The sequence below is a fragment of the Mustela erminea genome, chromosome 5 (assembly GCF_009829155.1).
Source record: "Mustela erminea isolate mMusErm1 chromosome 5, mMusErm1.Pri, whole genome shotgun sequence".
In the NCBI taxonomy this organism is placed as follows: Eukaryota; Metazoa; Chordata; class Mammalia; order Carnivora; family Mustelidae; genus Mustela; species Mustela erminea.
In genome coordinates, this window is record NC_045618.1 from 68847333 (window position 1) to 68872770 (window position 25438).

The window sequence follows — 25438 nt, forward strand, 5'->3', positions numbered from 1 at the left end:
TGAGTCTTAAAATAAGTCTTAGAATTCAATAATCTTCACAGCTATATAAATAAACAAGGTTTAATTTTTTTGGTCAAGAGAAGAACACCTCTAGTAGCCATGTTTCTCTATAGACAGGAAACTGGAATCACCTTCTCATGAAACTACTACCTCATGACCAATAAAGGGGAATAACTGGAATCCTTAGTCACCTACTAATAAACCTGTCTACTAAATCACATTGTCTCTGGATTTTTGAGAAGTCTGTTATATCCTTTGAATTTAATGAGGTCATAAAAATTCTCACAAAATACAGGAAACGTTTTTAATCACCTGATTTTGTTGTTGTAAAACGTGAATTTCATTTTTAAGTCGCAGAATTTCATCTTTGACAATCATATCAGAAGAGCCAGGCCATAATTGGTTAGTTCCATTTTCGGAGGTCTCTTTTTTAGTCTAAATGTTAAAAAGAAATCAAAAGCTTTTCAGGCTTTTAAAAAATTCTAAGTTCTGCTTTTGAATGAATTTCATACCTTCAAAGAAACTGCAAAAACACAAATAATTTCCATATAACTTTTATCACCATCCCCAAATATAACCACAGTATAATGATCAGAACCAGGAAATTAACAAGGATATAGTACTATTAACTAATCTGCAGACCCTATAAAAAAATTCTCCAATTTTTCTCTCACGTCCATTTTCCTAATTCAGGATCCAATCAACGATTCCACATTGCATTTAATTGTCATGTCTCCTTAGTCTCCTTCAATCTAGGGACAATTCAGTCTTTGTCTTTCAAACCTATGACTTTTTTTTTTAAGAGTATCAACTAGTTATTTTGTAAGATGTCTTTCAATTTGGGTTTCTCTGATATTACTTCATTATTAAATTCAGGTCATCCATTTTTGTCATGAATACCACAGAAGTGACTTGTGTGTGCTTTAGGAAACAGAGGATGTCAATGCGTGTCATCACTGATGATGGTCAATAAATGAAGGTGGTGTCCACAGGCACCTTCACTGTAAAGTCATAATTTCTCTACTTGTTATTAGGAATAAGTAGCTTATGAAGAGATACTTGACTATGCAAATATTCTATTTTCTATCTTACACCCACTAAGTTTAGCATCTTTTTTATTTCTGTACTTATTTGTTTGTATAACCAGTATTAACTCATAGATCTGTATTTTATTCAACAGGTACAATTTTTGAGTCATGACAGACTTTGGCAAGTTGTTTCCCACAAGGCCATGCAAATGTACATGGTCGGAGAGTCTGAGCAAATCTGTCCAACTCTCTTTGCCTCCAATGGCAGTGACTCTCTAGAAATAATTATTGTACTTGATGGGGTAAGGGTAGCCAACTATTGTTTTTATTTGCATTTCTTGCATTGCCATCATACCAGAACCTCTTACATAACCTTCACTGTTTGTTTTTCATCTTCCGAGATTTGTCTGTTTACAGGACTTCTTATTTTCCTCTCACCTCTAAGTGTCTTCCTTACCTACCTTTATACCTTTATGAATTCTTTATTCATTGTGGATGCCACAAAGATTTTTATTTTTTTTTTAAATATCTGCTACATTTGACTTGTTGGTTTATGTATTTACTTTAAGTCTGAGCTCTCTTTCACAATGTCTGAAAAATATCCTGTATTGAGATTCATTCTCCTCATTGGGGAGATAATGTGCATCTCACTCATGTGTGGGGTGGTGGAACACCAAGGTTCTGGTTCAGTCTTCCATTTCATAGCATTTGCCTTTCTTTACAGGGAGACTGCTCTAGTTGTTGACTTTCCCCTTTCACTTGCCATCATTGCCCAGAAGCCATGCTTTTACTCTAGTCAGAAAAGAGAAGAGCTACCAACACCTACTGTTACCTTCTCTCTAAATGTAGGGGTACTAATGAGACTTTTAAGGATTTTACTGACTCATTAGAATGGCCTTTTTTTTTTTTAACTTGGGCCCCACTTTTTAAAGTTTATGATATTCATTTGTGCTTCCTTCCCCATTGGTGAGTTTTTATTCCTATGAGATGAAATGATTGAAAATAACATCATACTGATATATGGGAAAACGATTTTCATGGCTAGCTATGACACTCAGTTTTGACATATTATCACACTGCAGGCAGACAGACACTAGATACTTATACCTATCAGCACAAAACTCTTATGAAAATCTTTAAAGAGAAAACCACCACTTGAGTGTCACAATGAAACTTCTTTCTAAAGTTGGAATACTAAAGACATTACCTTCAAGAAAATAAGACATGTAATACACCAATTCTCACATTGTCTTCCTAATTTCTATGTCTAAAAAGATTCTAGCTAGGAACCTTCTGAGCTATTGAACACTGTCTATCAAGTACCTTGGAATCAGAGTATGGCTTTAACGGCTTTAACTACAGCTCGTAGTTAGGTAATGATCTCTACTGAATATCAGATACAGAAAGGCCTCTGTGCTTTATTATTATGCTAACAAAAAGTTCCATGTGGATATGGGTCCTGACTGCTAGACTGATCTTCTGAAGAACTTTACTACATTCTGCCTTAATGGCCCAGTTGTTCAATTAGAATGAACAGCAGAGGATTTGGTCCACTCCCAATCAGTGCATAGTGCTGCATGTGGACAAGCTACTAACCTTCATCACTTATGATCCTGGAAATGTCAGAGAGCAGCACTGTTTGAACAGTCAAATGACACGAAAGCAAAAACAACAGACTCTTTGTGATAATCTGTAATTGTTCTGTATAAAATGGATATGAGCAAACATAAAATATACTACAAGGTTATAAAGCAGTAAAAATAGTAAGACTTTTAAATGTTCATAAAGGAAACATGCTAAGTAAGATTACATAGTACATATTCTTGCTTGCCTTCTCAATACTTAGAAAAAATTTAAGAAAGGATTTTGATGACCTAATTCTCTTTAGAAAGATATCTGAGGAAGTTTAAATTGACATGTTCTCTCTCTTAACACCCTTACAGCAAGCAGAGAAACTCAACATTATAACATTAATGTCAGGATTTAATATTATTCTAAAAACTGATATAATATCTATATACTTGTGGCTTCAAAGATTCCAGAAAGATTGAGTTTATACAGTATAGACTTTCAGTCACATAACCTACTCCCTACTTACATCAGCTTATTTGCTACAACCTCTCATATACTTCTGCTCACTGCTGAAATGTTTCTTCCTACTTTCTCTCCTGCATTTATCCTTCAGGAGAGAGAGCAAACATTTTCTCCTTAAAGACCTCACTAAGGCTTGTCTTACCATTTCCCCTACAAACATACCTGGTTAGTTATTCCATCTCAGAGCACTTAGCAACTAGCATCATCCTTACTACACAAAGTCATACACATCCATCTCCTTACAGACCTGTACTGTTGAATATGGTAGCCACTAATCTCATATGGCTATAGAGCACTTGAAAAATGTCCATTGACAGATGAATGGATAAAGCTGTGGTACACAAACCACAAACACACACACACAATGGAATATTAGCCATCAAAAGAATGAAATCTTGCCATTTGCAATGATGTGGATGAATCACTAAATTCTACCTCTGAAAATAATAATATAGCATATGTTAATTAAATTGAAATTAAATAAAAAATTATCAAGAAAGAAATGTGTCTTGTCCAAATTGAAATGTGCTATAAGTAGATAATACATGTTAGATTTCAAGGACTTGGCATAAACATAGAAAATGTAAATCAACTAATTAATAATTCTATATTGATTACATACTGAGAAGATAGTATTTTTAATATATTGGGTCGAATAAAATATATTCTTAAAATTAATTTCACCATTACTTTTACTTTAATGGGATTACTAGAAGATTTTAAATTACATAGGTGGTTCCATTATACTGCTATTAGGATAGTGTAGTTCTAGATTCTAAATTCCTTCAATTGTTTCTTTTCACTGCACCCCACAAGACCTTGCATAGAATAGCTTTACCAAAAACAAAAACCAAAAATAAACAAACAAAAAAACACCTTAAGCTGAAGAGTTTGCTCTTACTCCATATATCCCCCAACCCTGCTTTCTAATGCTACAGACTAAGTAGAAAGCTCATTAGAAATGTGGGAAATAAGTAAAGGTATAGTTTGAAGGTGACCATGGGCTAATCAGATGACTATGAACTTGAGTGTTCATCTAAAAAAATACCCATTGGTTAAATTACTACTTCCTCCAGCTTCATTTTCCTCATCTGTAAAGTGAGGACACTAACTAAAGGATATAAAAGTGGATTCAATGATTCTGACTTAACTGGTTTCTGTGCGGATCCCACTCATACCACCACCACTACATAATTAATTTCCTTATGTAGAATGATGATTACAGGAGCACGGGCCAGAGAATTCTTATGGACAAAATGCTGAAAGATCTAGCTATGAAGAACTTAAGGCTATAACAACTTCATTGATACAAGCCAGTCTTGAGGAAATACAGGTAATTTGTTACATAGACTGTTTCCTTGGATTTGTGGTAAAAGAATTTTACCTAATGAGATGCTAATTAGGTAAAATTCTTTTATCACAAATTTGCCAAGAGGAACTAGAAAATATAATATTTTATGTGGCATTCCCTTCTTTATACTTTACTTCTAAATAATGTCAAATGAAACCCTGGAAGACAAAGGTTTGATTTAAATGTGAAGACTGTAAACATTTTCGTTATTTAACTTTTTAAAAATGGGTTTTTGACGACAAATTCTACAAACCTCAACTATGATGCTTTTCTCATCTTTCTCCGCTTGTTGGAAACCTTCAATTTTCTTGCGACAGTCTCTGAGATCATTTTGTAACTGAGACACCAGGTGACGCTTCACAGAGTTGCTTCCCAGCAAACGCTGCACTTCCGCTTTCAGCTTCAGAATGACCTCATCTTTGGAAAGTTCATCCTTTGGCTCTTCTTGCTGTATACTGCTAATAGAGAAATTATCACATTTAATATTAAAGCAAGTAACAAATCAAGCATGGTTAGTCCTTGAAAATAACTGACTGCAGTTGAGACCACGTTTTGTGACCATGTATACAACTATACACTAGTATTTCAAAAACAATTTTAAGTTCTTTCATACACAACGATATAACCCTCACTATGTCCCCATATATAGAAGTCTATTGATAAGACTATGATTATGCTTAGACCACCTGCCTCACTTTAAAGAGTTGAACCATGTGAACTTCGGTATGGCATGCTTTTTTTGCTTTTGGTTAAGTTGCATGCTTTATATACATGCCCTGTATGAATCGAAGAGAAACAACACAAAAATAAAGGAGGCAGTGAAAAAAGAAAGAAACTAGTCATCCTAACAATTTCTGTATCTCTTTTATTAATACACAAATCTGGGTGGTTATCTGAGCAACTGGGGCAAAAATAACAAAAATAAAAGCCACGCTAATTTAATTCCAAATTTAGTTTCAATAAATTTCAAAACTGGAATGAGAAGGAGAAATCTGTGCCATGCTGTAATAGATTAATTACCGAATTTCTCTTCTTGCCTTAAAAAACAAGAAAACCAAATAAAATACATGACATGATCATTTTCAATCATTAGACAACAGACAGCACAGCATAATGAGCCCTCAGGAAAGGAAAACAAGGTGAGCCCTATCTATGCTCATTCCTGTTTTCTCCCCAGGAAGTTTCCAGCCTGCAGCACAGGGAGAGAAAAGCCAAAGGCAGCCTAGTAATCTTACCAAGTTGCAGAGTTCAGTTTGGGAAGGACAAAATGGCTAGAATTTGATGAGGGAAATACTATGAGAAAGGTAACTACAGAAAGAGCTCTAGAGATCTGTATATCCATGTGAGAATATTACTGCAAGGCCAGGGAAAGAGTCACAGAAAAGAAATAGGGCTGGGAATACTGCAGGTTCCAAAGAACCATAGTGGAAAGACCCAATTCACAAAATATCAAATACTGCCTTAGTAATGGTGCCAAATTAGGCCCAGATTAAATAAAGACTGCTCTAAATCTGACCTAACAAAACCTATAAAGAAGCCTTAAAAGGACCAAATGGATTCCAGGAAACTTAAGTGTGCCAAAGAAAAAGAATAACAATATTTTTAAAATTAAACAAGATTAACATCTCAAACATAAAATTCAAAATGTTCAGCATCCAATCAAAATTTACCAGGCATGCAAATAGGGAAAGAAAATAAAAACCACAACCAGGAGAAAAATCAGTCAATAGAAACTGACCCAGCAATAATGCTGGCAGTAGAACTAATTATATTTCATATGTTAAGGTAAGAGAAACAACACGAACACAATGAGAAATAAAGGATATTAAAATGACCCAAACCAAACTTTGATGAAAAATTACAACATCTGAAATGAAAAATATCCTGGATGAGATTAACAGCTTATTTAATTAACATTAATTATTAATGCAGAAAATATCAGCAGACATAGAGACATAACAATAGAACCCTATAAAATTAAACACGGAGAGAAAGAAGACTAAAAGAGAAATATACTAAGCATGTTAAGTTTTCTAACCCCATTGTAACTGAAATCCCAGAAGAGGAGAGGGGAAGGGGACCAAAAAAAATTTGTTTATTCTTTTAAAGATTTTACTTATTTCAGAGAGAGAAAATAAGCACAAGTAGGAGAGGGAGAGGGGGAAGCAGACTCCTGACTGAGCAGGTAGCCCAACAAAGGGCTCAATCCCAGAACCCTGGGATCATGACTTAAGCCGAAGTACTGAGCCACCCAGGCACAACCCAATATTTTTTTAATGACCAAAACTCTATTTGATGAAAATTAAAACCCTACTAAAATCTACAAGCTCAATGAATCTCAAGCAGAAAATGAAAAAAAAAACACTGTAAGTTATATTAACATCAAATTGCTGAAAACCAAGATAAAGAGAGAGTGCAGGAAGACTCCTGGAGAGGAGAGAACCAGAGAAAGGAGTCATAAATTCTGTGCATAAATGTATACACGCCTAGTCTAAGCCCTGAACTATGCATGCACAGAACAGACTCACGAACCTGCAGAGTAAATATTTGGAGAATTTAATTGAAATGTAAACCACACACACAAATCTCACAATGACTAACTTTTGAGCTATGCATATAAAGACAGATTCAGATCAATGTGGCAAAGGCTTGGACAAATAAACTGAGATTTGAAACTCCATACAAGTTTCTACACAACTTAAAAATCTGAACGTCTAATATAGGCATTCCCAGGTGATATCACAGATTTGGTTGCAGACCACCACAGTAAAGCAAACAATGCAGTAAAGTGACTCAAATGAAGTCGACTAAGTGAGTAATACCATTATATCTAAAAAACAATATACAAACTTTACTTAAAAAATACTTTCTTGCTAAAACATGATGACCATTGTCTGAGTTTTAGCGAGTTGTAATCATAGATCACAGATGACCATAACAAATATAATAAGAAAGTTTGAAATATAGTAAGAATTACCAAAATGTGACATAGAGACATGAGATCTGAGATAACCAAACACTGTTGGCAAAATGGCATCAATAGAATTGCTTGATGCAGGGTTGCCAATCTGTAAAGAAAATACAGTATCTGCAAAGCACAATACAACAAGATGTGCCTGATCATAATCTAAAATTACTCGACATGCAACTAACCAAGAAAATGGACCAATCTGCAAGAAAAAAAAAATCTACAGATGATGAAAATGCTGGAGCTATCACAAAGAGTTTTCAAAGTTTAAAGCACCTATTATGTCTCTGTTCTATGAAATAAAGGGAAACATATTTAAAACGGATGAAAAGATAGGAATTCTCAGCAAATAAAAACTATAAAGGAACCAAAAAGAAATGTTATCATTGAAAAATACAGTATTTGACAGGGCGCCTGGGTGGCTCAGTGGGTTAAAGCCTCTGCCTTCGGCTCAGGTCATGATCTCGGGGTCCTGGGATTGAGTCCCGCATTGGGCTCTCTGCTCAGTGGGGAGCCTGCTTCCCCCTTTCTCTCGGCCTGCCTCTTTGCCTACTTGTGATCTCTCTGTTTCAAATAAATAAATAAAATCTTTGAAAAAGAGGAAAAAAAGGAAAAAACAGAAAAATACAGTATTTAAAAGTTAAAAGAAAAAAAAATTCCTCACTGGACAAGTTTAATAAAACTCAGATAACAGAACAAAGAGTGAGTAAACTTAAATATAGCTCAACAGAAATTATTCAAAATGAAACAGAAAAAAAAATTGGAAAAAAATGAAGTGTCTCAGGAACCGTGGGACAATATAAAAAAATTTAAGTTGTATAGAGACCTAGAGTAGGAGAGAAGAAGCAGGGACAGAAAAGATACTTGAATAATGGTCAACATTCCAGGAGTCTGGTAAAAGACACAAGAAATTTACATTTTCCATAAACTTGGTGAACCCCAAATGAACTAAAACACACACACACACCCACACACACTTAAGACACATCATAATCAAAGTGTGAAAAGGAGAAAAAAATCTTGAAAACAACAAAAGTAAAACAACATATTATACACAAGATAATGGTCCAAATAACAACAGATTTCTCTTCAGAAACCACCAAGGCCAGAGACAGTGCAAGAACATATCTTTAAAATGCTGAAATAAAAGAACAATTGGCCCAGAATTCTATAATCAGGAAATAAAAGGACATCATCTAAGGAAGCTTAGAAGAAATGCTAAAGAAAATTATTCAATTTAACGGAAAATGTCATCTATGAAAAACTACAGGGATGCCTGGGTGGCTTAGTGGGTTAAGCCTCTGCCTTCGGCTCAGGTCATGATCTCAGGGTCCTGGGATCAAGTCCCACATTGGGCTCTCTCTGTTCATCAGGGAGCCTGTTTCCTCTCTCTCTGCCTGCCCCTCTGCCCACTTGTGATCTCTGTCTCTGTCAAATAAATAAATAAATAAAATCTTAAAAAAAAAAAACACTACAAAACATTACTGGAGAGAAACTAAAGAAGACATAAATAAAGAGAGAGGTACAACATGTATGTTCTGAAATTGGAGGACTCATTTTTTTTCTTCCTCCAGCTTTATTTAGGTATAACTGACAAATAGCAATTTCTTAAGGTGTCGATTCTCTCCAAATTTGTCTACAGATTCAACATAATCCCAATTAAAAGTCCAGTAGACTATGTTGTAGAAATTGACTAGCTAATCATTAAATTCATTTTGTAATGCAAAGAACTTAGAATATTCAAAACAATTTTGAAAATAAAGTTGAAGGACTTGTCCAAAACATTTCAACACTTTACTGTAAAGCTACATTATCAAGACTGTTACTAACCAAAAGCATAGGGGAACAGAATGGAAAGTACAGAAACGGGCCATAAATGGTCAATTAATTATCAACAAAGATACCAAGGTAATTCAATGAGGAAAGAGAAGTTTTTCTGACAAATGGTATTAGATCAACTGGATATTGATATGAAAAAATTTAGAGTGGTGCAACCAGTACCACAATGTAATTTAGAACATTTCAACATCCCAAAAAAGAAATCCTATACCTACATTCCTCATACATTCCTCATTACCCCTGCTTGTCCTCACAGCTCCAAGCAATCACTAATGGACCTTCTACTTAGGGATTTGCCTATTCTGTACATTTACATTTACCTCATACCATACTAAAAAACTAATTTATAATGGACCATAGATATAAATATAAGAGGTAAAACTATCAAATTTCTAAAGTCCTAAGAAAATTTCTGTGACACAGGTACATTAGAACAAAAAACCATGAACTCTTTTAAAAGAGATAACTGATCAATATGAATTCATAAAAACTTAAGCTCTTGCTCTTCAAAAGATACATTAAGAACGTGATAAGGAAAACCAGAGCAGAAGAAAATATTCACAACATACATATCAGAGAAAGGGCTTGTACCCTGGAATAAAGACAAAATGACATATATAAATGGCAAATAAGCACATCAGAAAAAAAAAAGGCGGCGGGGAGAGAAGCACATCAAAAGATGCTGAGGGGCATCTAGGTGGCTCAATCAGTTCAATGTCCAACTGCTGATTTCGGCTCAGGTCATGATTTCAGAGTTGTGAAATTAAGCCCAGTGTCAGCTCCTTCCACCCTGGCCCTGAACCTGCTTAAAATTCTCTCGCCCCTGCCCCTCCCCTCCCTCGTGCACATGTTCTCTCTCTCTCTCTCTCCAATCAATCAATCAATCAATCCAAGAAAAAAAGATGCTTAGATCATGGGTCATTAGGTAAATAAAAATTAAACGACAGTAAGATTACCACTACACACACTACAAATTTAAAAAGATTAATACCACCAAGTTTTAACAAAAACGTAGAACAACCGAAACCTCAGACATTTTTTCTGGTAATGCAAAATAGTATGATCACTTCGAAAAACAGCATTCACACTATCAATATCCTAATAAAATAGAAGGACTCTAATGTAACCTTAAAGAGAATGTGGAGCATAAGTGAAACAAAAAAGCTACAATTATCTCCACTAGCAAATGATATAATCCTATCTAGTAAAACCTAAAATATAATGGAAAAATTACTACAAACAGTAAGAGAATTAAAATGTAACAGGTTATAACAAAAAATATAGAAATCATATGTACAAACATTATTCAAGAAGAAATAACAGAAATGAATACCCTACTTACTATTGCAAAAATATCTAAGCATCAATTTTACAAGATTTGTGCAAAAACCTAAATATAAAAAATTCCAAAACACTTTTGAGAAAACAAAAATAGATTTAAGCAAATTAAAAGGCATGCTATATTCTTAGATTAAGAAATTCAACATCATAATAATATCAATTCTCCCTAAGAACTGGGAGAGAGTCAATGCATATGTTTAATGTGATCCTAATAAAAATTAGGATTGTATTCTATTGTATTCTCAGGACTTTTTCCAGGAGTAGAACAAGTTAATTATAAAGTTCATTTGCACATGTAAACAAGCAAGACCCATCAGAAAAACCCTAACAAAAACAGCAATTCCAGAGAGATGGTAAAACTCAAGTACAAGGCAATGTATTAAAGCTTTTAGAAGGCAGCATAGAATAGGAAAGGTTTAGTTTTTGTTTGTTTTTTAAGATTGATTTATTTTAGAGAGAAGGCACACGAGTGCATGAGCAAGGGGAGGAACAGAGGAGAGAAAGAATCCTTGAGTCAACTCCCCTCTGAGTGCAGAGCCCCAAGTACCAGGACCCTGAGACCATGACCTGAGCCAAAACCAAGAGTTCGCCACTTAACCAACTGAGCCACCCAGGTGCCCCCCACAGGAAAGATTTCTTAAAAGAAACATAAAAAGCACTAACCATGATTGACAAATTTGACTACAGTTAAAAAATTTCCATTCATCAAAAGACAAATTAAAAGGTTAAAAAGTGAGAAGATATTTACAATACACATTACTGTCAAAGAACTCCTATCTGGAACAGATATTAAAAAAAGAAAAAACTGCTACATTTCAACAGAACACATGCACACGCAAACACAAAGTCATTTAAAAACTGAGGAGGGACATGAGCAAGTCACACATACACACACACACACGCACACATGCATACAAAGCCAATAAACAGTTTTTCTCAATGGAGCTCAATCTCATTAGTAATCCAGGATAATGGATTATGTGGAAAACTATAACAGAGTATCACAACACATTAAATGGCTTAAAGTAAACAACTTAAAATATCAAGTGTCAGCAAAGAGAGCAATTAAGAATTTCATACACTTCTCATGTAAAGGTAAATCAGCACAACCACTATGGAAAACAGGTTGGCATGACCTCTTTAAAGTTTGAAATACACAAACCACAAGCAATTTCACCTCTAAGTATATACCCAACAGAAATGTATGCACATTGCACTAGGAAGGAACATTAAAAATCTATGGTTAGTAGAATGGAAAATAAGCTGGAATATTCATACAAATAAAGATACACATTAAATATTTATATATGCAAATGAATGAGCTACAGTTACATGCTACACCATGAGTCTCACAACAAAATGTCTGAAGAACACCTATGTATATGAAAAACACACAGCTAGCACTCATGCTTAATGGAGAATGACCAAATGCTTCCCTGTAAGATGAGGAGCAAAACAAGAATATCAATTTTTACCACTTCTATTTAACCTTGTACTAGAAATTCTAGCTGGAGCAAGTAGTCAGGGAAAAAATAAAGGCATCCAGATTGGAAAGACAGACAAAATGATCTCTATTTTCAGGTGACATGACCCTATACCTAAAATATCCTAAGAAATCCACTAAAAAAACTATTTGAACTAAATTGACAAGTTTAACAATGTGTCAGGATATAATATCAATATACTTAAAATCAATTGTATCTCTCTACACTAGGAATTAACCACCCAAAAATAAAATTAAGAAAACAATCCAGCAAAAAGAATAGCCAAGAGAATGAAACACCGAGGAGTAAATTTAACATAAGTATATGACTAGGACACCAAAAACCACAAAAAATACAAAATACATGAGTAGTACACTCAAAGAAATTAAAGAAGACCTAAATAAATGGAAAGACCTCCTGTGTTCAGGAATCAGAACCCAGTATTGGTAAGATTGCAATACTCGCCTAAACTGATATACAGACTACATGCAAACCTCAATAAAAATCCCAGCTGGTTACTGTACAGGAATTGATCCAAAAACTTCTATGGAAATATAAGAGATCCAGGATAGACCAGGAAATATTGAAATAGAAGACAAAGTTGAAAGATTTAGACATTACAATTTCAAAAGTTAACAAAGCAAGACTGTTTGGCACTGGCATAAGGACAGGCATATAGATCAATGGAATAGAAGTGAGAGTCCAGAAATAAATCCTCATATTTAGAGTCAACTGATTTTTGACAAGGATGTAAAAACAAATTCTGGTACTGGGACAACCAGATATTCACATACAAAAGAGTGAAGTTCTATATCACATCATATAGTAAAAATTAATTTAAAATGAATCCAAGACCTAATATAAGAGATAAAACTCTTGGAGAGAAAATATAGGTATAAATCTTCAGGATCTCAATGTGAGAAAGGAATCCATCAAAATCCTTGAGGAGAACACAGGCAGCAACCTCTTCGACCTCAGCCGCAGCAACATCTTCCTAGGAACATCACCAAAGGCAAGGGAAGCAAGGGCAAAAATGAACTATTGGGATTTTATCAAGATCAAAAGCTTTTGCACAGCAAAGGAAACAGTTAACAAAATCAAAAGACAACTGACAGAATGGGAGAAGATATTTGCAAACGACATATCAGATAAAGGACTAGTGTCCAAAATCTATAAAGGGCTCAGCAAACTCAACACCCAAAGAACAAATAATCCAATCAAGAAATGGGCAGAGGACATGAACAGACATTTCTGCAAAGAAGACATCCAGATGGCCAACAGACACATGAAAAAGTGCTCCATATCACTCGGCATCAGGGAAATACAAATCAAAACCACAATGAGATATCACCTCACACCAGTCAGAATGCCTAAAATCAACAAGTCAGGAAATGACAGACGCTGGCGAGGATGCGGAGAAAGGGGAACCCTCCTACACTGTTGGTGGGAATGCAAGCTGGTGCAACCACTCTGGAAAACAGCATGGAGGTTCCTCAAAATGTTGAAAATAGAACTGCCCTATGACCCAGCAATTGCACTACTGGGTATTTACCCTAAAGATACAAACGTAGTGATCCGAAGAGGCACGTGCACCCGGATGTTTATAGCAGCCATGTCTACAATAGCCAAACTATGGAAAGAACCTAGATGTCCATCAGCACATGAATGGATAAAGAAGATGTGGTATATATACACAATGGAATACTTTGCAGCCATCAAAAGAAATGAATTCTTGCCATTTGTGACAACGTGGATGGAACTAGAGGGTATCATGCTTAGCTAAATAAGTCAAGCGGAGAAAGACAACTATCATATGATCTCCCTCATATGAGGAAGTGGTGATGCAACATGGGGGCTTAAGGGGGTAGGAGAAGAATAAATGAAACAAGATGGGATTGGGAGGGAGACAAACCATAAGTGACTCTTAATCTCACAAAACAAACTGAGGGTTGCTGGGGGGAGGGAGGATGGGAGAAGGGGGGTGGGGTTATGGACACTGGGGAGGGTATGTGCTTTGGTGAGTGCTGTGAAGTGTGTAAACCTGGCGATTCACATACCTGTACCCCTGGGGATAAAAATATATTATATGTTTATAAAAATTAAAAATTAAAAAAAAATCTTCAGGATCTGGGATTAGAGAATGGTTTCTTAGAAAGTCAAAAGCACAAGCAACCAAAGAAAAAATACGTTAAGTTGGACTTCATAAAAATAAAGACTTGTGCTTCAAAGGATGCCATCAAAGTGAAAAAACAACCCACAGGAGAAAATACTTGCAAATCATATATCTGACAATGAACTTGTATTCAGAATATATAAAGAACTCTCAAAACCAATAAAAGGACAACCCAATTTAAAATGGGCAAAAGATTCAAAGAGATCTTTCCAAAGAAGATATACAAATGGCCAATAAACTCAGCAAAAGATGTTCAACATAGTTAACCAACAAATAAAACTACATCATTAGAAAATCAAAACCAAATAGCAAGTGTTGGCAAGGATATAAATATACTGGAACCCTCATACATCACTGGTGGGAACATAAAATGGTGTAGCCACTTTGGAAAACAGTAGGACCATTTTTTGAAATGCTAAACATAGAACTACCACATTACCCAGCAATTCCCCTCCCAGATAAACAGCTGCCCTTGAGTAATATGGGTTTGAACTGCACAGGTCCACTTATACGTAGATGTTTTTTTAATACAATACAGTATCATAAATGTATTTTCTCTTATGATTGTCTCAACATTTTCTTTTCTTTAGCTTACTTTAATGTAAGAACAAAATATACAATATACATAACATGCAAAATATGTGTTAATTAACAGCTTGTGTTATTGGTAAGGTTTCTGGTCAATAGCAGGCTATTAGGGGCACCTGGGTGGCTCAGCGGGTTAAAGCCTCTGCCTTTGGCTCAAGTCATGATCTCAGGATGCTGGGATTGAGTCCCGCATTGGGCTCTCTGCTCGGCAAGGAGCCTGCTTCCCCCTCTCTCTCTCTGCCTGCCTCTCTGCCTACTTGTGATCTCTGTCAAATAAATGGATGGGATCTTTAAAAAAAAAAAAAAAATAGCAGGCTATTAGCAGTTAAGTTTTTGAAAAGTCAAAGTCATATGCAGATTCTCAACCACACAGCAGGTCAGCGCCCCTAACGTGTGCACTGACCAAGGGTCAACTGTGTATCTAAGAGAAATAAAAACATATATCCGCACAAATTTGTGCATAAATATTCCTACTAGCATTATTCATTATAGCCAAAAAGTAGAAACAACTCAAATAAGTGTCTATTAGTAGATGCATGACTAAGTCAAGGTGGTATATATTCACACAATGGAATATTTTATTTGGCTACAAAAGGGAATGAAGCACTGATACAGCAACACGGATGAACCTGAAAAGCATTATGCTAAGTGAAAGAAGTCAGTTACAAAATACCACATACTATACAATTCCATCCATATGAAAAGTACAGAATAGGCAAATCCATAGGTAGACGGTAGATTAGTGATTGCTTGGAGCTGTGAGGACAAGAAGGGGTAATGAGGAATGTATGAGGAATGTAGGCATAGGGTTTCTTTTTTGGGATGTTGAAATGTTCTAAATTAGGTTGTGGTACTGGTTGCACCACTCTCAATATACAAAACACCACTGGACCGTAAACTTCAAATGGGTGAGTTTTATGGTGTTTTAAATACAGTTCAATAAAATTATAGTAGAAAAAAATAACATCTAACGTATGAGTTACATTATATAAAGGCAAACCTAACCTATAGTGTTTAGGTAGGAATAATTAGGTCTTATGAGATAACAAAAAAAAACAGAAAACAATTGTTACACAGCAATTAGGATAGTTGTTAACTTCAAGGTTATGACTGGAAAGAGGCATATGAATAACTGCTGGCAATGTTTACTTCTGGGTGGTGGTTTCATGGGCATTCACTTTAAAATGAGTTAAGCTGTACACTTATGTTTCATGCACTTTTCTCAATTTTAAAAGGTTTAAAAAGTAAAATAAAACTATACAGCTTACTAGAAAAACACCATCAAGAAATCATACATGTAGAAAATGATGGATCTAACTGCATAAAAAGTTTAAACACGAAAACTCTCAGCACTGGCTAGGATACACAGAAACAGGTATTGCCACACGATGTGGGTAATAATGAAACTACAGAGCTGCTTGAAGTATGTATCAAAAACCTCAAATATGTGCACACCTCTTGGCATATCCAAGGGGTATTTCTTTTAAGAAATTTTTTAAGGTACTGACTTCTTTAAGATGTGGGTGAGATATTCACCCACATCTTAAAAAAATAAAGATGTGCCTGAAGACATGACTACAAAGATGCCTGTGATAATAATACTGCATTATTTATTTAAAAAAAGTGTATTACTATAGTTCCTTCATCCACACATCCATCCGTAAATACATACAAAAATATTTATTGTCATCTATAGATCTCAGAATATATTAATTTAAAAAACACATTATCAAACAATATATTCAGCATTATTTTATCTTTCAGAAATACACAAAACAGATAATGTGGAAATTATACACCAAAATGTTAAAAGTGGTTTTCTTTGTGGGAGGTAAAGGAAGATGATGTTGCTTCTAACTTTCTTCAATTTTCTTAATCTATATTTTCTAATTTTTTCATAATAAAGGAAAATGTTACTTTTTAAGAGAAATAGTTTTGCTAGTATGCACCCTTAATATGATGTGAAGAAAATGGCATCTCATCACTATGGTCTTCCTCCACAAAACCCATGAAAAAAATACAATCATAAAAGAAACATCAAATTCCAAGAGGGGCTTCCTACCAAGTAACTTAACCGGTACTTCTCAAACTGTCAAGGTCATCAAAAACATGGAAAGTTAAGAGGAACCTAAGGAAACATAACTCCTAAATGTAATGTGGTATACTGGGTGTAATTCTAGAAAAGAAAAAGGACACCAGGCAAAAACTGAGGACATCTAAATAAACTATGGGCATTAGTTAATAATGTGTCAATATTAATTCATTAACTGTAACAAAGGTTCCAGGCTGGTGCAAGACGTGAACAGAGGAAAATGGGTGCAGCGTATAGGGAAACTCTGTATTAATTTTTCTGGTAATCTGAAACTATTCTAAAAAACTAAAAGGTAGTTCTAAAAAGAGAAATAAATAATAGTATCTTGAGTTTAATTTTTATTGTTCTTCAGTTTCAGATGATTCCAAATGAAATATATACATATATATTATGTGTACACACACATATATACAGAGAGACAGAGGGAAAAGGAGAACAAAATATTAGGGTTTCTTAGACACTATATTATAAAAGGAGTTTCTTATAATATACTACATATTTACCAATATACACAACACCTGTATAGGACATCGATATGATATAAATAGGTCTGTGTAGATCTCATCTATTTAAACCACTTCTATTTATACAGAAATAGTAGTAGAAGATGAAAATATAATTCACAGAAATAGAATTATATAAAAAATATAAAATCTATTACAGTGCATCTTCCTGAGCTGTAAGATCAGGAAAACTTTTAGCAGAAGGCTTATTTTGCTCAACTAACAAATTAGGCACCCCTAATTTCTTTTCTTACTGAATGCTGACCACTGAAATAGCACATCATGTACTCCTAGAGGGAGCCAAGTCAGAGAGCAAAGGAAGTGCTTGCTAAAATAATTTTCTCTTCTTTCCCAAAAGGGAAAAAGTCAGCAGTGGTGACCAGTCCTGCTGAGCCCTGTGGAAGTCAGTTCCCCTAAGTCCAAATAAACTGTAGTCCCTTATGAAGCCTGCTGAGAACACCAAAGGGAAAAGGCATTCCACTTGTTAAATGTTTATTATTTGAGCTTCGCAGCCAACTATAATAAGGGAGAGGGGAAGCTGTCTGCAAGCTGCATGCAGATTTAGCTACTCAAATTCCATGAATGTGAAATAGAACACTGCGCCTAAACCCTTAAAATTTACTAGGCAGTAGCTTGAGAGAGGTGGTAGTTGAGAATAAAAGCTTGGAGCCGCTAATATTTGGGTCAGTGATTTGAAAGCAGCTCAAGTCAACAAAGAACCAAAATTCTCGACACTGGGAAAACTGTGGCTTCCTCTTGTTCTAAGAATCACAATCCAGCAGAGAAAAAGTACAAATCTCTTTTCTCCTACAATAAATATTTTTGATCTACAAATAAATATTTTTACTTTTGCCTCAAAGCTGAACTCTATCTATTAAACTGCTGGTGGGTGGGATGACTACAAACTAAACCTTTTTTTACTAATCCTGTGATTCAGAGGATGTCTTCTAGCTGAATCTCAATGACCACTCACTCTGTGTTGAGTTATTCTCCATTTTCTTAGCTGAATGAGGCAGAAATCCTTTTACTAAAATAGTGATATGATGTCTCAGGTTGGATATTCACAGGAATGTGCTTTATATTACTGTAGGATTTTGGCTATGAGAACTAATTAAATACAAAGGGCAGAAGAAGAATACATTTTTAGCAGATATCATGATGAAACAAGTCTACTTGAAAAAATAAAATATATATGTATTATTTGTATATAACATATATGTATTATTTTCCAAATTCCCATAGCTCAAATTAAAATAACAACCTGGATGAGAATGAAAGCTGGTGCAAGCCACTCCGGAAAACAGTATGGAGGTTCCTCAAAAAGTTGAAAATAGAGCTACCCTACGACCCAACAATTGCACTACTGTGTATTTACCTCAAAGATACAAATGTAGTGATCTAAAAGGGCACCTGCACCCCAATGTTTATAGCAGCAATGTCCACAACAGCCAAAATATGGAAAGAACCTAGATGTCCATCAATAGATGAATGGATAAAGATATGGCATATATATATAGTAGAATATTGTGCAGCCATCAAAAAAAAAAATGCAATCTTGCCATTTGCAATGACATGGATGGATCTAGAGGGTATTATGCTAAGTGAAATAAGTCAGTCAGAGAAAGACAATTACCATATGATCTCGCTGATATGTGGAATTTGAGAAACAAGGCAGAGGATCATAGGGGAAGAGAGGAAACAATGAAACAAGATGAAACCAGAGAGGGAGACAAACCATAAGAGACTCTCAATCTCAGGAAACAAACTGAGGGTTGCTGGAGGGGAGGTGAGTAGGAGGGATGGGGTGGTTAGGTGTTGGACACGGGAGGGTATGTGCTACGGTGAGTGCTGTGAATTGTGCAAGACTGATGAATCACAGACCTGTACCCCTGAAACAAATAATACATTATATGTTAACAAAAAATAGAAAATAAATTAAAACAACAAAAAAAAAAACAAAAACAACAACCTGGAGAAAAATCTTTGAGATGAGCTAAATCTTTAATGCTCTAAAATACAAGGCATAAGGAAGAATGAAGTTGAAAGTAAAAAGACTTGATTGTCATGTAAATAAAACCAACAGATTACAGGACAGTGAAGTTTTGGGCTCCAGGACTGGTTCTCTGCTAATGGTCTCTCTTCTTGGGCAAAAGAGTTCGACCCTTTCAGCTCCAGTTTTCCCAACCCTAAAATGAAGATACAGATCTGATGTTGCCCCAAGGTTGAGATGAGGATCAAAAACCTTTTACAAAGTATATGTTGAATTAAAAGAGAATATGAAAACTGTATCAATGGTATATTTTAGCTAATGATCTACTAAATAATAATAGCAATAGCTATCAACAATTAAATATCTGATATGTGTGGGGCACCTGGGGGCTCAGTCGGTTAGGCGTCCAACTCTTGATTTTGGCTCCAGTCATTATCTCAGGGTCCTGGGGTCCAGCTGCATTGGGCTCCATGCTCAGTGGGGAGTCTGTTTGAGATCCTCTCTCTCCCTCTGACCCTTCCCCCACTGCTTGCACACTCACTCTCTAATAATTTTTTTTAATTAAAAATAAATGCCTAATATGTGCAAGAACATATTCTATGAGGTCCTTTATATTTTAATCCTCATTTTAACCCCAAAGGACACCTATAATCTACTTAATAGAAAAAGCCTGATGAGAAAACAGGCTCAGAAAACCAAGAAACTTGCCCAGGATCACAAAGCTAGTGATGAATGGCGAAACTGCAAATCAAAACAAAATCTGGGTCTAAAAACCATGCTCTTTCCACTAGTCATTTAGAACTAACCTGGCATGAACAGGAAATAAAGCATTCACAGCAGTAAATTTTCCAGATAACTACCTTTTAACTTCAAAATTTTATATACATCCGTCTAAAAAATACAATGCATGCAATCTTTTTTTGCTTTAACTAACCAAAGATGATGGCTTTCTTCAAAACTCAGGAGTATGACCATGGTCATTTTGAGGGAGATTACAGCTGTGGTTCTCATAGTTCTCTCCCTGCTAAAGCTGAGCTAGCAGACTCAAACGCTGGCATTACCTCTCCCAAATCTCTGCCCCAGCTACTGCACAGCCAGGAACTCAGAGAATTCACGGGATACACACAAATCTAAGTCAGTAAGACCCTGGGTAAGAGCCTGCAGGAGACTCCTGCTTAAACACAGTGCCCATGCTAGTTGTGCTATTTGTGTTCTAGCTTCCTGCTGGGTTGTAGCTGTCATCTGTCAAAACAGACGTCCCGAAAGACCAACCCTCCAGATAAATGGAGCCTTACTGAACTGAATAAACACTTTGTTTCACAGTATTACCCAATCACTTTAGATTTCAATTTTCTCAATGTCCTCTTACTGTTTTGAAAATAGAATCACGGGATTAAAATACCTCACTTCTAAAACCTACTGTAGAGCAAAACCTTCAGGAGATTCATACACTTGTATTTAGTTGCAGAATACCTGAAATACGACAGGTAATCAACACTCTCCTGGAACAACGATGATGGTAAACTCAGTCTGAAACTACCGATTAGCCCGTGGGTGTGTGGCATATGAATGCATTCAAGAAAGGCTCTCCTTGGCCTACATGCAATCCTTGCCACACACCCATTCTTCATCCTTCTCCCACATCAGCAGAAGGAATGACTGGATAAACGCTTCTTCGTTCATCAGGGATAATGTGTAGCATGCAGCACTCAGCTGCTCACAAGTAGGTCTCCCTCTCCCTGCTCAGGCAAATGCAAACTCCCTGCCGGAAGGGAGATCTTCATCCTCATCTTCCGTACTCCACTCCCAGAGCCTTGGGTAGCATCTTCCAGACTGCGATTGCCTCAAGAGTGTACATCCTGCCCATTCATCTACTAAGTATTTAATGCACCAAAATGTGTTCCCTCTTCTACCACCTCACTCCCTGCAAGGGATGATAAGGCCCTCCCTTTCATGAGATTGCTGAAGTATCTGTGTTAAACAGTGGACTAAAAGAATCTCTATGTTAAAAGTAAGGTCACAGGAAAGAGCCTATGAAAAATTAATGCTTGTTTTCTCACATGCCATTGATACATTGATAAATGCCATGAACCCGACTTCAACACAGAGTGAATAAAAATAATACGTCCTTGCCTTAATAATAAAAGATATATAACCACAGTCATAGAATTTACTCTGTATATTTTAACTGTAACTTCATCATTTTTACCTTATTGAAACTGATGTGCCTACCAGTACCAAAGATAGTACAATATCAATAGTTGAGGTTTCGTTCATTTTGATTTCAGACATTTACACTTCATTAGAAATAACTAAAAACTTCTGTCCCATATTCAAGGCCCCTAGTCAACTCATCAGGTCATGCCTGGTGTCACTTATTTACATGTATCATCAGTACTATTAATGTAGGTTCTTCTATAGTAAATGATTTTCTTAATACCTCTTCACTTTGGATTTTTTCCAGTTGACTCTTTTAATACCCAAATCCACATATGATTCAGTGAGTTCTATATTTAATTCTCCTTCTGAGTCACTTGGAAGTATTCCTAATTTTGCAGCAGATTCATAGAGAGAAATTTCATCTTTCAGTTCTGCTAATTCTTCCTGAAACATAAAATTATTGAAAATTATTTTCTTATATGAAAGAATCAGTCATTCATCTATGCTTCGAAATTCATTTTAATCAGCAGAAATGCTTCTTCACATACACTAAAAATAACTTTAAAATAATGCTGCTATGAACACAGGTGTACAACTGATATATACATTAATAACTTTAGAGGTATACATACACAGAGAGAGATATATGACTTTAGAAAGGCCAGCACACATCAGTTTTCAAGTAAACTGTATGAACAAATGAATAAATGAAGGAGAAAGCAAATGTAAGGAGCTTCTCTCATACCTCCCTCGCTTACGTTCTGTCCTCCACAAAAAGTGTCCCTTGAGCGGAGAAATTGACGGCAGCACTTTTTGGCATTCTAGAGGACAGAGTGGACTGGTTTGCCAAGAACGTGTTGTACTTCAGTCTGCCGGTGGGAAAAGGCAGAATGTGTCTTTCCAGTAGAGGTAATACTGGAACTCGTCCTCCAGCGGAAAATGTAAGTAGCGCTGGAGGAGGAGGGGAGAGAGCTGTAGGTCCCCCACACCTGTACATGTACTTAATTCCGGGATACACCCATAAATGAAAGGACACGCCACGTGAAGGAGGCTACCGGCAGCCTGGGGGTGGGGGCGCGGTGCCCTGGCTCTGCAGTCAAGAAGGACCAGGGCTTGACTACCTAACTGTGTGGGTTAGACTGCGAACAACTCTCAGTGTCTGGTCTGGAGATGGTCCAACTACCTCTTTTACAGAGAAATCCAAGGTTCAGAAAAGTGATGTAAGCACTGCCTAATTCAGCTACCCACAGAGTCTCTTCCAAGTGGCAACACTCACTTGCAAAGCCTTGTTCATGTTTTCACTCATCGCATGTGCTTTCTGTGCTTGCTGCAGCTGGAACCGTAGCTGAGCCACCTCCTGTACAGAGCCTGTGGGGGAAAAAAAATCACAGAGTACACCACAAGTAAAGGGACAAAGTACCCACGATGTTCAGAAGACCTTGAATCCACTGAGGCTATGGAAGGTGGAGCTCTGTTTCATTACCTTTCTAGGAGCACAAAAGTGTAGCCACTGGGACCCAGAAGGAGGAGATCCAGACATTTCCAAGACGTGTCCACATTTAGTATGGCTCCTCTTGTGTCCCTGGGAGGCTGAAGACTTGGGACTACTGTGACCTTGCTCTGAATCAAATCAGCCACATCTACAGACCTTAATACTCCACAAGTCCTTTAACAGGAGCATAACGTTCCAACTCATAGAAAGCCAAAGCAAAAATTCTTTGGAACCCATTTCTACCCTCTAATAAGAAAACTACATCTTGCTGCCTTTAGCTTCTTTCGAAATGCTTTTATTTCCACCACCCCCACCTCCACATGTGAAAAAACCACATTCAGGCCATGCTTCGGAAACTTCGGTAACCTAATGTTTTAAATGTACTAGGGGAGGCTCCCATTTAAAAGGAACTTTATGGGGCCTTCTCAAAAGAAAATGAGCATCTGGGAAATGGTTAAGCAGAGTAATGATGGCATATTATGCAATGAAAGAAAATAGTATTTTCAAACCCTTTAGTGGCCAGGAGAAAAGCTCACTAAATAATGCCATGTGAAACAAACGGATACAAAACTGAAGAGGGAGCGGGGGCCCGAATGGTATAAGCCAAATTTTGCCCCTTCCAAAACCTCTGCACACACATATTTTGACAGCCTTTGACTTCAGCACCTTCAGCTTCTGAGTAAGTGACTCTGATACACATTGTACCAACAGTCTGAATAGGCTTTATGTGCCGAAGCATGACTTTCATATGTTGGGTCCTGAAGAACCACTGAGCTATTTCCACAGCAGGAGCTACTCACCAGCACCCAGGGCAGTTTTGTCGGTGGGACAGTTTGCATAAACATGTGATTATTTTATTGCCTTTTACTCTAATGTCATTCTATAAAAACGGATAAGAAAAGTACTGCTGAAACTAATGATGAACAATGTAGGTCACAAACTTAATACCATGGAAACCATATGAGAAATCTAATCATGACAAAAATAGAACTCCCTAGCTTCAACTGACCAGATTAAGTGCAAGAGGGGGAAAAAAAACAATTAAAGAAGTTTCACAAAACAATAGAAACACACAATCAGACTGATGTTAAAAAGCAAAATATGATGGGATTTCATAATCATTTTTACTTCCCAGGGATAGAACCCACATTCTAACATACATTGTATTGTTCAATTTTTGCACATTCAGCTTTGGTATGTTTTCAAAAATGTATTATGTGCAGAAGCAGGGAATTACCTAAGTGTATGTCTTCAATTTCACTTGAGGGCAATGCATTCAAACATTAAAAAGTTACCTCTGTGTCACAGGATTATTGGTTATTTTTATTTGCTACTTTGTACTTATCTATGTTTTCTAAATTATCTAATGAAAACGCATTATACTTTTATACATATATACTAGTAATGTTTAAAAAATTGTCACTGATGATCTTTTCTGTCTTTTCTGGATTTTAATAATTCACAGATCCTACTCTGTTCTCTCTGCATATTATACTAGCCACCTGGGGAGACAAGGGTTCATCCCAGAGACCCACCTGAGTGCAAGAAGTTGGCACACTGCTTCTGACTCTCCTCTAGACTTCTCGTCAATCTGTTAATGATCTCAGTCTTTTCTAATTTCATTGCTTCTTGATTCCTTTCCAGTTCTTTCACTTGATCTTTCAAATGACGACAAATATCTTCCTAAGTAGAAAAAGTATTCAAGAAGTAATTTTCATGATCAGTTATTAAATACTAAACTAACAAATACAATACATAATTGGATTTTAGCTCAAACATAAAATCATCACAGAGCAGCATCACTTCTCTTTCAAGGTTAAGCACATAGGACTGGAAGTTAGAACAAACTTTTATTATCTTGGGGGAGTCATCAACTTCTCCATCTATTTTTTCTTTTATAATTACGCTAATAAAGGTTAAATTCAATGATTTCTGAAGTCCTTTCTGTTCTACAATCACAAGACATCGATATTCTAAAACGAGATTCCATTCAGGCCAAAGAAAATGTATTATACCTACCTCTATCTGCATGTTACACTGTCAGTATAAGTGTATGTATATACATTTAGGCAGACCACCTTGAACCATGGAACCTATATCCCAAAACAGCAAGGATTCAGATAAATACATGGAAACTCACCTATTCTGAAGAGCCAAAAGCTCATTCTACTCTGAGCAGCCAAAAATAATCTTTCCCTCCTCTGGACTTCATTTATACTTAATCTGTCTCTTTATTATATTTTTACATGTCTTATTTTTCTTTTCTTTTTTTTTTTTCCTTAAGATTTTATTTATTTATTTGACAGAGAGAGATCGCAAAATAGGCAGAGAGGCA

General features: G+C 36.0%; 1 protein-coding gene across 5 annotated transcripts in view; it reads right to left on the reverse strand.

The window, feature by feature from the left end:
* Positions 1-25438, reverse strand: part of CEP152 (centrosomal protein 152) — a 91819-nt gene that overhangs the window by 37475 nt on the left and 28906 nt on the right. For 4 of the 5 annotated variants that reach the window (XM_032343649.1, XM_032343653.1, XM_032343650.1 and 1 more), the window contains exons 10-14: positions 24639-24786; positions 22888-22979; positions 21892-22055; positions 4727-4931; positions 313-435 (exon numbers count right to left, since the gene is read on the reverse strand). In XM_032343649.1, the coding sequence (XP_032199540.1) occupies positions 313-435; positions 4727-4931; positions 21892-22055; positions 22888-22979; positions 24639-24786 (732 nt within the window). The remainder of the gene's footprint in view (positions 1-312; positions 436-4726; positions 4932-21891; positions 22056-22887; positions 22980-24638; positions 24787-25438) is intronic. The other variant, XM_032343652.1, reaches the window with a different exon arrangement.